Source organism: Mycteria americana, chromosome 5, assembly GCF_035582795.1.
Source record: "Mycteria americana isolate JAX WOST 10 ecotype Jacksonville Zoo and Gardens chromosome 5, USCA_MyAme_1.0, whole genome shotgun sequence".
Lineage (NCBI taxonomy): Eukaryota > Metazoa > Chordata > Aves > Ciconiiformes > Ciconiidae > Mycteria > Mycteria americana.
Window position 1 is genome coordinate 29,462,405 of NC_134369.1, and position 17,072 is coordinate 29,479,476.

Below are 17,072 nucleotides of genomic sequence, written 5' to 3' on the forward strand. Positions count from 1 at the left end.
ATGTTTTAACTTTGTCTTTTAAACTTAACTCTGGAAGCTTTAACACCGTTGCTGATATGTATGTGAGCTCTCTGGTGAATCAGTCCGGTAATTAGTCAGAAAGAATTCAAGGTTTCATCCACTGAGCAAGTCTTTCAGTACTTTTAATGCCAGTTGAGAATTACAACTTCCATTTAAAAATTACACTTTTCATAAATACACTGACTTTAGCATTAAGTATCTTACATGCCACTGTATTGTATTTTAAATACAATGTAAACATCTCCAAATGCTGGCCATCTCATCTTTACCTGTGCAGTTTTTGGACGCTTGGGAGAGGGGCGGGGATGTGAGGGAAGAAAGAATAGATGAATGAAAGAAAAATGCACCCCAAAGTACTTTGGCTGATGTTCCTGAGTTAGCCCTAGTACTTGCACTGGTTCCAAGGTCCTTACTGCTCATTTTGGAGAGGGAGCTTGTTCCAGCGGAGCGTGCGTGTTCTTGACACACTGTGCTCGGGGCATTTGACATTAGAAAGGGGTGAGTGGTGAAGTGAGCAGAAGCCACGCGTTCCTGAGGAAAATACATTGCGGTTCCTTTGGACATTAATATTAGAGGGGGCTGTACATCTTCTGCTATTTTAGCAGTACGGCTATTTGAGCTCGGGGAGAATTACTCATCTCCTTTCACACAACAGGAGTTGCACCCACAAGTTAGTTGGGGGGTGAAAGTTGATCCCGGCAGCTCAAACTATGACATACTTTCAGAAATATATCCTGTCCTGTAGGGGAATAGTTACAAGCTGCATGTTGCATACAGCTCCCCATTAAAACAAGGGTATGTTTGTTAGTTAGCCAAATGAGTAACCTTACCTGTGTAAGCAGCTGAGGAAAACTTTCCCCTCCTTTCCTAAAGCCAGTAAGAGTTTTCTTTAGAGTCTTGCTGCTCAGTTACATCCGGCTCTTTTTGGAAACAGCTTTAGTAGTGAGTAAATAGCTGATACTACAGCATGGAATAGCACAGATTTCTGATTTAAATGAATTAATACTAAGAATGGGCTAATTCTTTGGCCTAAACCTCGGCTTAGATCAAGGTTCTTTTGGGAAATGATGGCCTGAGCCAACACTAGACATGCCTGTTGCAAAAGTGTTCAAGCCAACTTCACGTAGCTCCTTGCCCTCATTTGGGTCTGAATTACACAGACCTGCAGCAATAGAGTTGGTGCGTAAACATCCCTTACAACTGGACAATAACAGGACCATGGAGGTACAGTTCAAAAAACAGCACAAAAAAAGACACAGCCTTGGACTTAATCCCTTGTAAACAGAAGAAAAACAAATCAAAAGAACTGTTCCCCTTAAACCATCAATGAGCAAATCAGCAATAATTCAAACCTGGAGTTACTTGCAATGTCTATGTCCACGACTGGAGGCTGTAGCAGCATCTCACCGGCTGGTATTTCCACAGCTATGGCACTGCTCTCCACACGCTGACATGCCATCTCTTCCTGGTGTTAACCCACAGCTCTGCCCAGGCTGCACTTCCAGAGTCTCTCCTCGCTGCCTCCAAGGTCACACAGCCCCATTTTCTTGTCTGGGTTTTTGTACGGACGCCCGAGAAGTGTTGAGTGATGGGGCCAATGTGCAGAGGAACCCAGCCAGCAGGGTGAGGCCCAGGCCTCCCCAGGCACAGAACATGGACCAGCCATAGCCATGACTGATGTCCTCTGGCAGCCCATAGACGTAGCGAGGATAGCGAGATAACTCAAAATTGATCCCAGCTACGCATGTGCAGAGTGAGATGATACAGCATGTACCTGCAGGAGAAAAGCAAGAGGGTTCTACACTGCCCTCAGGTTAATTATGCTCTGTATTTTTCCCTAGGTATTTTCAAAGTCATGAATTTTCAAAATTAAGAATTACCTTTTTTTTTTTTTTTAATAGTCCTAGTAGTCACTTTTCTTACAAGGCAGGGAAAAAAAAAAAGGCAAAATATGTAGGCCTACAGGATATGTCACTTCACAAATAACCAACATTGCCTTAGCTCCCTCTGTTGCTATTTCAAACTCAGTCACATGTAGTTCATCATGCTTCGATTCTCCTGAGACTTTATTTCCAATGACTAATGTCATCAGGTTCCTGACAGTGCTTGGGCAGTATCTCCTATGCAAGGTAAATAAATGAAGCCTGGGGCTGCGAAGTGCAGCACTGCTTGGTTTCTACTAGGACCATCCAGACTCCTGCCAGCTGTAGCCTCGGCCCATAGAAAGGGCTCAGGTTTTTGTCATCTGCTGCACATTCGCTAAGCACCTATACAGAGGAGAAAAAAACCAAAGAAACTTATAACCTAGGCACTCTAGTATGTCTAATACACACTAGTACACTAGACTCAAGGTCAAGGTGATCATTTTATTCTCTCCAGCTCTGGATCTGTGTCTACTAGTGACAGCTCTTACTGCTGACAGCATGCCCATCATGGTAAGTGCAGAAGCACTCGAAGGGGACCCAGTCTACCTGTTCCACTTTTAATCCTTTACTCTTTCACTGCTATGCAATAAAGAAATGAAAATGTTCCCAAAGGAAACTGCAGTTAGCACGTAAGATGATCAAGGACAGCACAAGCCTAACTTACAGCCTTTCTAGCATCACACCATGTCAGCAGGGTGGTTTTCTGTGCTGCTGCCCAAAAACACTCTTTGAGAAGGCTCACTTAGGGCAAGGGAAGATTCACCCCCCCCCCCCCCCACACACACACACACACACAAGTGGCACCCAACCAGTGTCACACCTACTTGTTTAATTGATATAGATGGTGTTACATCACCAAGTTCCTTGCTTGCAGCTATTACAGATGCTGACACTGGGCCTCTAGAGTAGCAGCTCTGGCTTTTAAGTAGAGCCTCATTTTTTCATACTTGAAAGTTGTTGCCTATTTATTGCTTGCAGTTTAAGAATCCCCATCCTTGCAGCATTTCAGTAGCTCACCCATTTGGTGCATTTGTTGCTACTATGCCCCTTTCAAATAAAGATGAAACACTGCCCATTTTTGAGCTGAACAATCAAAGTTCAGAAGAACCTTTGGCCATGCAGAAAGTCTGCTCCCAGCCAGAAGGAACAGATCTAACACCCTGGGCAAGCACTGAGCTCATGTCCTTACCACTGGGCCAATGTTCTCCAGGCTTGGCTGGGTTTGGACTTCATTGTTACCTAAAGATGTAAGCATCTTTGAGCAGCAGAAAGGTGCTTTACATCATTGATTTTTTTTTTTCTTTGTTACGATTCCCTAGGGAAAACTGAGCTGAGCTGTCTGACAGGAGCCACAGGCTCCATACACACAGAGCAGGCAAGAAGACTGTGTTCACTGTACACATGGTCCCTGTGGCTACACACCAGCTCTCCAGAGCAGAAGGCTCATGTGTATATACAGCAGGGTCTACACAGAAACACGCAAGTACCCATGCAAGCACATGTCCTGCCCAGTGCTGGAAGTGGTAACTCTGCACTGTGCTGATGGTTTGCTGCACTAAAGAACTGCTTTGTGTGTTTGCTGTGGGCTGACTTTACTTTTAAGAGCACCTCCCCAGCCAGCAATACTGTGGTGACTTCAGGAGCAGAAACGAAAGGCTCTCACCTCCCATTAGGAAGAGCAACCCAGCCACATACTGCATGAGCTCCTGCTGTTTGCAGCAGCCCAGCACACCAATGATCCACCCAAACAGGATGATGGAGACTGCCATGCCAATGAAGCCAGCTGTCATCCTCCGCAGATCTGAGGAAAGAGAAAGGAGAAAAGCAAGAAAGAAGACATGAACATGGCGGCACCCAGACAGGACAGCCACAGAAGAGTCCACACAGATTTAGATTTGCTGGTTCTAAAGTTTATACTTCACCCATGGACTCCCCCTCCTGTAGCTTCTTTGAGGTAGATAGTTTGCCCATTACACTGAAACTAAGGGAATCCAGTTAACTTGACTCCCTTCTGCTGGGCACTGTACAACTGGAGAGCATTTCTGTCCTGATCAAGAGGAATACTGGCCAAATACTCCCCAACATGGGACAAAAGGGGCGCATTCTGAATTCAGCAACGATTTGTAAATGTTAGTACTGCAAGGGCTTTTTCTTTTTTTTTTTTTTGTGGTGTGTTTCTTTGGGATGGAGTTAGTTGGGTGAGTGTCTGCTGAAAATAGAAGTAAAAGAAGTGAGAGGGGATGCTGAAGAGAAGTAAAGGACTAGCCTATGGAAGGCAGATAGTGTGAACTGAAAAGAGGAACAGTGGGAGGACAGAAGCAGACAGCAGATCAATACAGTATGATGGGAACAACTCCAGTAACAAGCTCTAAAAAAAAGCTTGGGCACCAGCGATATGAACAGCACTTTGTCATCCGTAATACAAGTGCTGTTCTTGTCTCTTCCTACTTCAGTCTCTAGCTGGATTTCATCTCAGCACTGAGGCTCACATGACAGGGGCTAGGCAGAATTATGTGAGGCAACAGAACCAGAAAACAACCATAGAGAGAAGCAGGAGCAGAACAAAATGATTAAATCATTCTCAGTGACAGGCTACAGGTCAGTCATCTGTGTGGGAAGGACTTGGGCATGAGGCAGCTTGTGGGCCAGGAGCTGGTAACAAGAGGTTGCAAAGACAAACTGAGATGTTCCCTAAAAGAGCTGGTTGCCAGGGAGCTGCACAAGGTCACTGGTGTGCACACAGAAAAATGCAACAAGCCCTATACAGACTATACAGTGATGCAGCACCTTTCCTGTAAGCCAGCTAGGAATTGTCTGTCCCCAGATCCAGAATATGATTACACCTTGCAACACACTACACACATGCCTGAATTCCTGAATTCACTGCTTAAGCCCCTCCCAATCTCATGTCCCCTTCCAATTATACTCTCAGCTGCTTGCCCTTCCTCACTAACAAATATGTATTTATGCTTAGAGCCCAGTGAAGGCTAGCTGATTCAGAGCCCTCATTTGGCATTGCATTAAGTAATCCAAACAGTCTTGTATGCTGCTTTGGGTTACTTACGGAGCGCATGCCACTCATCCTGCCGGATGGTGTTCGTGATGTTGATGGGTAAGTTGCGAGGCAGAGAGCTGGAGGTGTAGTGGTACTTCACAGCAGTGCAGCGCTGAATAACTCCTGTAAAAGAGACATCAGTGTGAAACAGCATGAAACCCCTGTGCCTTGCACTTGCTGCTGCGTTGACTGGTCCAGCAGAGCTCACACAGGGGAAGCCCTAGTTCAGTAACAGAGCAAATATAAGCAAAAAAAGAGCTGTTTACTTCAAAGGCTTTGGGGAGTAAGAGGGGAGGGAACCTTGCTACAAAGAAACAGCGGCAATGAGGGAGCAAGGTGCTGACCCAGGCAGGATCCAGGAGGGAACAGCTGAAGGTAAACAGTAATGACAGTCACCAAAACCAGCTCCAGAAGCTTCCTAGAGGAACTCGTATGATCTCTTTGGGATGGCTGAGGAGACAAGAACGTTGCCGAGTACCAGCAGGACTGCTTTGTCTCTAAAGACTGAGTTGAATCACTTTGAAAATTTTGAATGAATGCTGGGAAGTGAACTTCATGGGAGAAAAGTTTGAATTCACTCCAGTAGTCATTGGCTCTGCTTTACTTTCGATGAACAATAGTACCCAAGTAGGCCTGTTTCCATTATAGCTTAAAGAAAAGCGTACCCCAGATGCAAATGTGAACCTACACACACACTCTTCTTGAAAGGGATTTTTAGTTTAGAAAACAGCTGATAACAGAGAAGATACTAGGGGGTGGAGGGAGAGGAAGGTGTCTTGCCCTCCCTGTTATAAATAAAGCCAGGGCAGCGGGAGAGAATAAATGTGGATGGTGGGGTGCAAGAGAATAGCCAGAAAGGTAAAAGAGCTAAACAGTACCGCAAAGTTCCCCTTAAACAATGGCTGTGGGGTCATTACCGATATTTGAATGCTGGGGCAGAAGAACCATTCAGAAACAAGCCGTGGGCCAGTGAGCTAATTAAGAACAACCACTAGCAGGGAGCTGCAGACTCAGTGATCAGCTTTGCAAAAGACACTAGAAAACCCAGGAGAAGAAACGGGCTTTGTGCTGCTCCTGCAGCAATGCAAAGCATGATTTTGTTCTCTAACAACATTCACTGGGACCGTACTGATCTGGTTCCTGCAAGGACCTGCCAAGGGGAAGCCCCCGCTTCACAAGATTAGGAGTTGCACCTAAGAGGCCCAGCCAATTCCAGCCGTTAGGCCAGGGAGGGAAAGGTGATCTCAATTTCCCCACATTAACAAAACAGTTACATTTATTACTGAAGTGGAACAAGCAGACATGTAAAGAACATGCCCCAAAGGGGGAAAACTCAAAGCTAGAGTTCCAAAAGCCTCTGAGCAGCAAAGCATTTCAAGTGGGCCCCCATCCTTGGCTGTGCTTCCCACCACCCCCTTCCCCTGCTGCGGTTCCCTGCCACCACAGCAGTGATACACCGGTACACTGAGTTGCTGCCCCTCACCTTCAGCCATTTGCCCTCACCCTGCGGAGCAGTGCAACCTCTTTGCGGTTATTTCAGAACAAGTCTGTAGTGCTGCCTGAGCAAATGGATCAGCAAGACAACCCAGTAACAGGGGATGCCAGTTCATTTGCAAAAGCTCTGTAAACATCTGAATTAAGAACGTAGGCCATATACAGCACATGACAAAATCTAATTAAATTTCACCTACAACCATTGACTGAATTCAGTTTCAATATTGATGTGATTTACATGTGTTGTTGAGAAATATGTCTGTGGTACAAACTAATGTTGTCAGATTTTAGATTACAATGCACTGGCTTCATTAAAAGTAAGATCTATGCACTTACACATTCTGATTATAAAAGTACTATATATGAAGCAGTATTTTATATAAGAGCAAGTATTACTACTTTTATAGCTCATTAAAGAAAAATCAAAGACCAGAGATGTACATCCCTTATGATCAAAGCTATGGACTCCTCAGCTAAAATGTCACTGAGAAAATCTTTGCTCTGTATTATTACAAGAGTTTATGTGTAGACTAAAAGTAAAACCTCTCCACCTTCTTATAAAAATCTGGTTATTTAGACGTTTTCAAATATCAATTCATTCTGCCTCTGGTTTAAAAACTTTACTCCTAATCCTTACTTTCCCAGAATTCAAAGTGCTAATTTTATGTAGGTAGCACATAAAATTATATTAAAACAGCAAGTTTGCAAAACTAAGAGCTCAGGAGTTAGCGAATTTTAGGGTTTATGCTCAGCTCTGACCTCTAATCCATGGGCTTGGTGACAGCCTTTGATTACACCATCACAAGCCATTTTCCCAATAAGATTCCCATTTCTCTGAGAGCACAGGCTGGACGTGATCTGGTGTGAGCCACCATAGGCAAAACAAGGGAGGCCTCTCTCTGTAGGTCTGCTAGAAAAGCTGAAACGGGTAGGCAAGAGAGTCAGGGGATCAGGGAAGCAGTGAGGGTGATCTCGCAGCTGAATATCTACCCACTTTCTCCCAGAAAACTATAACATGCACCCAGGCAATCCTCAGTAGCCAGATTTTGCATCTGCAGGCACTAGTTCATGCTTCCCATTTTCTGAGTGAATTTCTAAGTCTAATTCGCAGAGACGCTATGCACTCAAATATAGTCAGGTACTCCACGAAGCTGCATTTAGAGTGATATAACACCTTGTTCTCTAAGCACTCAAGGAAAAAAAAAAACAAAATCAGGTTTGCAGACTCAAAAGTTATTGTGAAGTCAAAGGTATCTCAAAGGTACTCCAGTAAGTCCTTTGTCCTAAGCCCTTACATACCTTAAATCCCAGTCTGTAAAATAGGGACAGCATCCTGCCCTCTACTTCAGAAACCTGCTAGCAAAGTGATTTCACTTTTGTTTATAACACACTCAGACAAACACCACAAGAAAGCCTGCCAAAATTAAAAACTTTGCCTTCAGGCAAGGGCTTGAATAGAATGGAGTCATGTGGTGAACAACCAGTGAGTGAGTGTTGTCTTCTTGGGCACACGAGTAAGTTGAGAATACAGGAGAGAAGGGGGCAGATGCTCATGCCATTAGCTTACCATAAAGCACATGTACAAGAAAAAGGTTAGACAGACAGCCTGATCCTAGAGTTTCTTAGGGGCATTAAAAAGAACACTAGGAAAGTTGCATTGCATGTACAATTTTCTTGATTAAAAAGTAAACATAAGAAGCAATGAACTGCATCCGGCAGTGTCACATTGACACTTTCATCATCGAGCTACATGCCTGTGCCCTCCCACAGCCAACAATGTTTCTCAAACCTTCTCCTCAACATGGGGTTTTGTTCCCCTCACGATTGCAACTGCAGACAAGTTTCCCTCCTGTACCCTCTCACAACCCTTGGGACACTACATGTCAGTGTCCCTGGATGACTTCTTTCTCCTGACTGAACACGAAGGCTGGGAAAGATCAGAGGACGCTGGTTAGAAAGAATTTCTGGACTTCCAGATACCCAGGCAGAGCACAGGCCTCTTGTCCCTGGGCTGCCAGACACCTGGAAACCCAGATCCAGGCCTGCTGTAACACATTCAATTTGTAATCCTGGGCTCAGCACACCCCAATTTTTTCTGTTTATTTTCGTCTCTCTCTGACTTTGAAACCTGCGGGTTTTCTTCTCTACAGTGCCTATGTGCCAGCATTATGAGGAGGAAACAGAAGGGTTCTAATTTTCAGTTCTGCTACCTGCCCTAGTCCTATCTTAGAGCAGTTTGGCACTCACACAGCTGGGAGAAGCCTTCTCCTTCTCACCATGAGCAAGGCCAGGGAGCAGCCATGGGCAGTTAACACTGAGCTACCATGTGAGGTCTGGCCCTCCCCTCCCTCATGCCCCAGGATGAAGCGGCCACTGAAGCTCCCTGGCCTATTCCTACCATTTCTGCCCAGGACTGTGGAGAGCATCACAGCTATGGGATCACTCTCTCCACATCATCACCCAAAGGCCACTAGATCTGGTAAATCAACCTTCCTTTAAAACACCATGATAAATCTTACAGATCATATTTACTGAGAGATCATACTTACCAATGGCCATGACCAAACAGACTGAGTTTATTAAATACGCCACTATAATAGATGCTCTACAGACCTCACAGTCATTCCTGTAACTCTTCCAATTTATCATCAGTTTGAAAGGATGGGAAGTACAGACACTAGGACCGAGCAGTTTTCCCTCAGGAGCCTCATTAGTGCCACAAACTGTTGTGTTCCTCTTCTTAAGCATCCAGTGGTTCTTCTCACTGTCTTGGCTACTTTGTGGTACTAAGTCATTTCTGCCCAGTATATGTGAGACCTACCAGTCCCATCCCAGAGTCTTTTCGGAGCAAGCTTGAAAAAGCAATAAAATCCCAAGTTTATGAACAGTGATGAACCTTTTCTTTTTTAATTCCTTCAATTTACTGGTGTTAAAATGCATGTTGTTCAAGTGAACCCACCAAGCTGTCCAAAGCAGCCTATTAGAACAGATCTTTCCTAATTAATCATTTTCTACTGTCACCACTTTGTAAGAAACACTTTTTTCATATTAATAGAGAATACCACTAAACAGCATATAATAAATCCCTGCAGGACCTCACTACTTAAGAATTCTCCATGCAAAATGTTTTTTGTTGCAGCATCAGTTATCCATTGTGTAATCCACATAGCATAGGCTCTATAAGATGATGTATAGTGCTCAAGTTCTTGCACTCACAGAGTCCCTCCCTACACACACAGATCCTCTTAGTTTCCCCACCAAGTGCTTCAGTTCTTTAGCTGCTATCTTTTACTGATTGCTCCATTTTCCCCATTTGGTTTGTACTTTATTTCTTCTTTTGTCTTCTTAATTGTATTTTTAAAATGAAACTATCTATTTTTTCACAGTTCCAAAATAGTGATTTTGCATTTTAAGAAAAATCCCACACATCATTCCCCTCTTACATTTAAACATTTCCCACCTCTCAGTTTTGCTCTACATTTTTTGACTCACGCTTCTTCCTTTTAAATACATAAAGTAAATATATTTACATATTAAAAAAAATATATATTATATATAAATGTATGCATGCATATGCATCATCAGCTAAAATGCTCAAGTATGAAAGTTTCCACAGAACTTGCTTGGTATTACTAGCAGTAGATAAATACTGGATTAGAAATCCATGGAATTATCTAAATGGATACGGGCACTTACGGACTTAGTAATTTATTCAGAACTCAAGAGAGACCCAGAAAGGAAAGAAAACTTATTCCAGAGGTACTAGAAAATGACAAGTATAAACCCTAATCAAAATTACCACTGGACTGTCACAAAAAAAAACCCCTACTTACTTCTCTGCCACTAAAAGCCTATAAAAATCTCTGGTTTCAGGAATATTAGGAACATAAGAAGGCATCACACATCACCAAAGAGCTACCTGAAAACTTACTGCAAATCGAGGAGAAAGGAGGACTTTCAGAGGTGCACAGTAGTGATCTTCAGCTCACACTAGGAAAAAAAACACGTTTTTTTCTCTTTGGAAGCCCCAGATCTAGTATTGTGCTTGAGAGAACAGCTCAGCAACAGCCACACCTGACCATCGGCCGGAAAAGGCTGCTAAATCACAGTTGGCAGAGAAAAGATAGACACAGCGGGAACACGGAAAGGCTGCTAGTAAAGCAGGTCAGGGGAAGGGACAGGAAGAAAGTCATATCTATTTAAAGATCTGACTCTACAAGAACTATTATTAATAATTTCCCTCTATAAGATAATGCGTTAATCTTTACAGTAGCAACTGCAGACCTAATAGGCAAAGCATATGAGGGAAGCAAGGCTTGTAGAGAAAGCTAAGGTCTTTTATTAGAACAGCTGAAGAAAAAAAGAAAGTAGAAGGAAAATCTTTTGGATTCAGAGTCCCTCTGGTTTTACACATCAGACCCTGAGGAAGATCATTCACCACCCTGTAACGCCCTCGTGCATGCAGAGTGCAGACTCTAGCCTCTCTGTCTGACTGTTGTAGTGTTGGGAAAATACCTCAGAAACAGAAGTATTGAGGACCAAACTAGTATTCTTCTTATCCCTTCTACCAACCTTTGCTAATCTCAATGGCAGCTGAAAGCATTTGGCTTGATGTGAAGCAAAAAAATAGATAAATATTTTACATGACAGGCACAATTAATAGAAAGCAATTAATAGCCTTTTAGTGAAATGAGATCAACATGGAAATAAAAATGAAAATGCATAAAATGGATCCTAGGAGATTAAATAGAGAATGAAGCTAATCACACGGCACTGGAGTTTCTAAAAGTAAGAGTCACTGCTGTGCATTGAGAAGAACGGACAAAGATGAGCCAGTGCCACTTCACAGTGCCAGTCTATCCATCCTCTGCTGTGCAGGACTGGCATCACAGTTGGAAGCCACGCTGAAGAACTGCTCCCACTTTCTTAAGATAGCATTTCCATTTTGTGCCTCAATGGAAGCACTTCTCCCAACTCCTACTCTCCCTGTGCTAATATGTACCTGCTGGAACAGTGAGTCCTGTTATTTATCATTAACCATACATGGCATTTCTCATCCTAAGCTTATTTTATATGTAATTTATTTTGACTTAGTGGGTCAGCCAACTACGTTATTTGTATTATCCAGTCCAGGAATTTTATTCATACTTCGTGAATACTGCTTGTCCTTGTACCATGCGCCACAACAGCAGAAGATCCACACCTTTCTCTCCTGTCACCCCTGGAGCGCTGAGTGACATCTGCCACCATGAAGGCCTGGCAATCTACTGCAGCAACGAGAACTCCCCCATTCTAGAACAGGAACAACAGGTCCCTTTCCCCTTGCTGCAAACATCACAGAGCTATAGACAATACTGTACATTTCTCAGTGCTCAATAACAAGAAGGTGTCAGGGTTAGGAGAATGTCCACGAAGACTTTGCCCGAGTGTCAGGCCCTGCACTGGGCCAGAGAAGGGGCTCTCCCTGGACGCGGTCCCATCCAGCATTGCAGCATTTTAAGCAGACAGGGAGGTGTACAAGACCCCGGGATCGGGTCAGGGCCACGCTCGCCGCCTCCCACACGCCAGGGACACCCGGAGCCACGGAGGCCGTGTCGGGCTGCACCCGCGCCCTTCTGCCGCCGTATTCACGCCGCAGCAGCGGCGGCCCCGCCCGCAGACCCTGGGCCCCGGCCGGGCCGCGCCGGCGGCCGCGCTCAGCACCACGGACAGCAGCGGGACCCCGCCGCCTCCCCGCCGGGCCGGGGCCGGGGCCGGGGCCGGGGCCGGGGCCGGGGCCGGGGCCGCCCCCACCCCCCCGGGCGCCGCACCTTTCCGGATGAGCTCCTCGCTGTCTGGCTCGTATCCCGCGCGGTGGCAGCGCCTCCAGAGCCCCGAGACGGTGGAGTTGAAGCGGCGGCCGCAGTGCGAGTCCAGAGCGGCGGCGGCGGCGGCCGGGGCAGGGGCCGGGGGCCGCCCGGGCAGCAGGGCCCGCGGGGGCCGGGCGCGGAGCGGCAGGTGCGAGCTGGGCGCCGACATGGAACCGGGCGGGTCGCTGCGCTTGTGGCCGAAGCCGCGGCAGCGCTCACGGTGCCGCCGCGCGTCCGTCTCGTACCAGGAGTCGGTGCCGATGGCCACGGCCAGGAGGGCGAGGGCGGCGGCGGCCAGGAGCAGCCCGGTGCCGCTCAGCGCCTGAGCCGCGGCCGCCATCTTACCGCGCCGGGGGCGGCAGGGGCGGGCGCTTCCCCTGCAGCCCGGCTGGGGGCCTCCGCCCGCCGCCGCGCCGCCCCCGGAAGGGAAATGGGGCCAGCGCCCCCCGCTCTCCGACACCGGGCCGCGGCAGGCGCCGCCCGGGCCCCGGTCCTGCACCGGTGCAGCCCCCAAGGCGATCCAGGCCCGGCCTCAAGGGCGTCCCGGGGCCACTCGCCGCCTCCCGCTGCTTCGAGGATCGGCGCCCCGCCGCCCCCCGCCACAGGGCCCGGCGAGGGGGTCCAGCCCCGGCTCCTGCTCCGCCGCACGAGCCCCCTCATGGCCCGCGCGCCGGGCAACGGCCGCGCTAACGGCTAACGGCCAACGACGGCCCGGCCGCGCACAGCGGAGCAGCCTCAGGGGAGTCCGTCTGTCGCCCCGAGGCGGTGCGGGAGACCCGCGGGCCGACCATGGGGCAGGCGGGAGCGGCAGCTACCAGGGGCTGACCGGGAGAAAGGGGCGAGGGGGACCCCGACCGTTTTCGCGGCTTCCTCTTGCCTCGTACGCACCCCTCCAGGGCCAGAGCTGCCGCTCCAACGCCGGGGCTGGCCTGGCCGGAGGGCAGAGATCAGTCCTGCTAACACTGAGGTGCCACGGGATCAAGCGGGTTTTAAAACGTAGATGAAGTACAAACACCACTCCCAGCAGCACTTGTTGGCATTTTGATTATGATTTCTCCTCGACCCTTCATTATCAGTTAATGGAAAATAAGGCCTGAAGAGCTGAAAAATGTCAATCCATTTTATGCAATGAGAAGCAGGCTAAATCCAAGCCATTAGTTAAATGCAACATTTCCAAGGGCATAAAATCCCTTTTGATCCTGCTTGTTCTATGGGACTTGTTCCTCCAGCTGCAGCACTATCAGTCCCCAAAGCCAGTTGTTAGGGCACCATCTTTCCACTTCTGGCCTCCAGATAAAACGATCTAGTGATATGGTTAAGTCTAAATTACAAATTTAATGTGCAGTTTTAAAATCCTTACTTTTGTTTGTTAAAAGTACTTTAAATTGTCTCCCAGGAGCAAACTGTTCAACTGTAGGAGATTCAGATCCTTTTCCCCGCCTTATCACTTCTTGCCCTCTCGGCCACACCGAGCACAACCTAAACGCCCTCCTCAGCACTTCTCCCAGGGACCCTGCCCAGAACAGAGTACTACTGCTCTCCCCACAGCACTATGCCTGGTGGAAATGTGCAGCAACCACAGATAAAGCTTGTTTTAACCACATTTCAGCATGATCCTCTTCAGCAGTTCGCACTGGACAGATGGGATTACCATCCATGCAGCTGCACATTAGTGCCTTCAAGGCAGACAAATTGAAAGGGCTGCTGTCAAAAGAATTTTCTTACACATACCAGCTAAATTAAGTCTTCCACATCAAGAATGAAAAAATAATTTTCTAATACAGTCACCGCTCTAGATAACATGGAAAAAAAATCCTCCAATTATAACAGCTCTTTCCTGTAAAGATCCGAATATTCACATTTCCTAAATCTGCAATCCTATTATGTCACCCTACTCGCTACATCAGTTCTTCAGGCTATAGTTTCCGAAGACAGGGTCTCTGGCAAAACCATCACCTTAGAAAGTTCCCACGTACAAGACTCCTTCCAATTGTTATACCCTCTGTGCTACTGCAAGTGTGTCAGAGCCACTCTTTGTGGAGCCTGTGAACCAGGCAGCTGATTAATCCACGTTATTTTTTATTACTCTTGAGAAGGAAAAAGGGATGGGGGAGGGAGGCTCACAGCACAGCCCCACAGGCAGAGGTGACAGCACGACCAAAGAGTGCAGCATGGTGAAGCCAGGGACAGAGATTCCAAAATATACATTTGCTGGCAAAGCCCCCAGACCATGAAAATATGTCCTTGATCACCTACCTGCCTTCACCTTCTTCCAGCTCTTGGGTTATGGTTTTCCTCCTTCTTAAGACTTCCGGTAAGAACTGCGAGCCATGTACTACCATTGGGTATTCATAGGCTGAAAATCTTTCAAATGAAGAGTGGCGTAAAACATGCTCTGAACCCGTGTTTTTGAAGGGTAGAGAAAATCCCCTTAGTCCTTTCTGGGCAATTCCTACATACAACATTTGATCAACATGCCTTTGTCCCACATAGTAGGTAGCCAGCATAGTGCTAACTGATACCAGATAGGCCTTGAGGTTTTTAGATTTAAAAAAAAAAAAAAAAAGTCACTGATCACAACAAAGTATGGTTGCAAAACTCTCTGGATACTCAGTTACCATGCAAGATCTCCCCTCAAAGAGGAGCAACTCACTTGGTGATGGTTTTCAGGGAACCCAGAGCAGCAGCCAAGAATTATGATCAGACCACACCACTCCTGGTCCACAGTGCCACGGCAGCAGGAACAGGAAACTGGATTAGAACTTTTTCTTTCAATTGTGAAAGTCTGAGGAGTAGAAATGAGGGCAAGACAGAGCCCAGACTTCTCTAGACTAACCCAGAGATAGTGCTCTGTAATTCAAATGAAACTTGAATTGAATTTGTAATTCAATGAAAAGTAGTAGCTTCAACAAAAAAAAAACCCACAAACCCACACAGAAAACCATTTATTTCATCTCTATTGTCTCTATGCAGAGCAGACCAATACAGATGAAGGGGGAAAATGCATAAGAACAGCTGAAAAAATAGAGCTAGAAAATATGATTCTCTCTGCATTTCCAAAAGTGACAAATGTGGTGGAGCGATGCTCCATTTCCTCCCGAGGCTCACCATCCTCAGCCCTAGGGCTGATGTAGTGGAAAACTAACAAGCCCCTCCCTCCTGCAAGCCCTGTGCTACCTCCTACCAGGGTATCTTCCCAAGAACCAGACTATCCAGGCCTGTGGTAGCAGCCAAGAAAAACAACTCAGAAATTCTTTCTTCAGTGTCATCCACTTTGCATTCCTGAACGCTGAGCACAAAATCCTGACTGTGGTTTTCAGTCTTGGCAAGGCTCAGTGCTGATGCAACAACGCCAACTCATGGGCACTCACCTGGCGATGCCTCAACTTAAATGCCAGCCTCATTTTGAGAAAGACATCTTGGGAAACAGCAGGCACATCTTTCTGTGCAAACCTACTTCCTCCAGAGCCCTACTACAGGGTCCACGTAACTTCAGTCCCTGGGGAAGGGGGACGAGGGGGAGGAGGAAAAAAACACCCCAAAGCTAAACTAGAGGGTTAGCATACTCCCCCAGTCCCTGCAGGCTAATCAGATTAATTCTTTTTGCAGGAAAGCAGGAAGTGGATGCTACCTTCAGACTTCGTGACAATTGAATAATAGAGGGAGTAGTTGGGAAAGGAAGGCAACTTTGTGAAGAGGAATAAAAAAATTGCACTAAGCCTCCCTCGTCATTGCAGTAAAACTAGTTACTGATGTAAGCCTGGGGTAAGGAAAGCTGAAAAAATTTTAGACAGCAGTTCCTGGGCAGAGAACTGCAAGCATGAGCTCTTCAGCGCTCTCTGAAAAGTAGGACAGGAGCTGTCATAAAAAGAGAGCTGTGTCAACAGTTCAGGAATCTCTTAGGGAAGTAAACGCCTCTGCTGTGGGCAGCATACCTGCCTTGTTGCCCTGACCCAAATTGCCCTCTCAAGGGATGAGCCCTCTTGATAAGGCCCTGTGCAGACTGGAGAGCCGTACTGATTTACAAAAGCTGTTTAAAGACAGAGATGAGTTGGTGCAATTCACATTGTGGCAACTGTTTGTGTCCAATGACTCTGCTAGTTCAATTAGACCTGTTTTTAAACAGATTTAAGCAAAGTGAGGATAAGCTCTGCAGATGGGATGATCTTAGTAACTGTGCACATCTCTGTGGCAACAAAACATCCCTTTGGAACGATGGCCTGGTCAGCCCCGTGAGCTGGGATGTGGGCAAAGCACTAGAAATGTCATTTATTTTTATTGGTCTCAAATTGCCAAAAATTTTATCCCAAGCATCACACAACAGAAAACTCCTCTTAAAGCATACTTACTGTCACCCATTCATATCCCTTTCTCTCCTTACTTAGCACACAGCTTTTCCAGACCCATTTTTTAAAATCTTTTCACCAGCAGTTTCACCCTTCCCATTTCACCCTCTCTCCAGTATTATTTGCTGCTGTGCCCCTTCCTTTAAGGGCTGTCAGTATCATTTCCTATCTATTCATCCCCAACAGACTAACTCCACTGTGAGGTAAGAAGCCCAGAAATAGGCTACCATCTATATTTTTGGTTATAGCATGCTCTTAAATAGACTACACTTAACAGAGAAAAAGCTAACCAGGCGTTATCAGCTGCTGATCAGGCTGTAGTGTTCAGCTACTGCCCAAACTGTCCGGACCTCTGGCATGATAGTCTAGGGCTGCTGTAGCA

At 46.5% G+C, this 17,072-nt stretch overlaps 1 protein-coding gene across 1 annotated transcript; it reads right to left on the reverse strand.

Annotated features, from left to right (window-relative positions):
- Positions 1 to 125: 125 nt before the first annotated feature.
- LOC142410302 (transmembrane protein 178B-like) lies at positions 126 to 17,071 on the reverse strand. The gene is made up of 4 exons (XM_075502608.1): positions 12,306 to 17,071; positions 5,011 to 5,124; positions 3,610 to 3,747; positions 126 to 1,795 (listed from the first exon to the last, which is right to left on the reverse strand). Exons 1-4 carry the CDS (start codon positions 12,682 to 12,684, stop codon positions 1,551 to 1,553), a joined length of 876 nt encoding a protein of 291 aa, XP_075358723.1. The 5' UTR covers positions 12,685 to 17,071; the 3' UTR covers positions 126 to 1,550.
- Position 17,072: the final 1 nt, after the last annotated feature.

Bases quoted from the DNA above. Each gene is read 5' to 3' on its own strand.
- LOC142410302 (XM_075502608.1), bottom strand. From the start codon at position 12,684: ATGGCGGCCGCGGCTCAGGCGCTGAGCGGCACCGGGCTGCTCCTGGCC. The intron at 3,748-5,010 runs GTAAGTAACCCA...CTCTTTCCTCAG, and splicing joins GGATGAGTGGCATGCGCTCC to ATCTGCGGAGGATGACAGCT. The intron at 1,796-3,609 runs GTGAGAGCCTTT...TTTCTCCTGCAG, and splicing joins GTTGCTCTTCCTAATGGGAG to GTACATGCTGTATCATCTCA.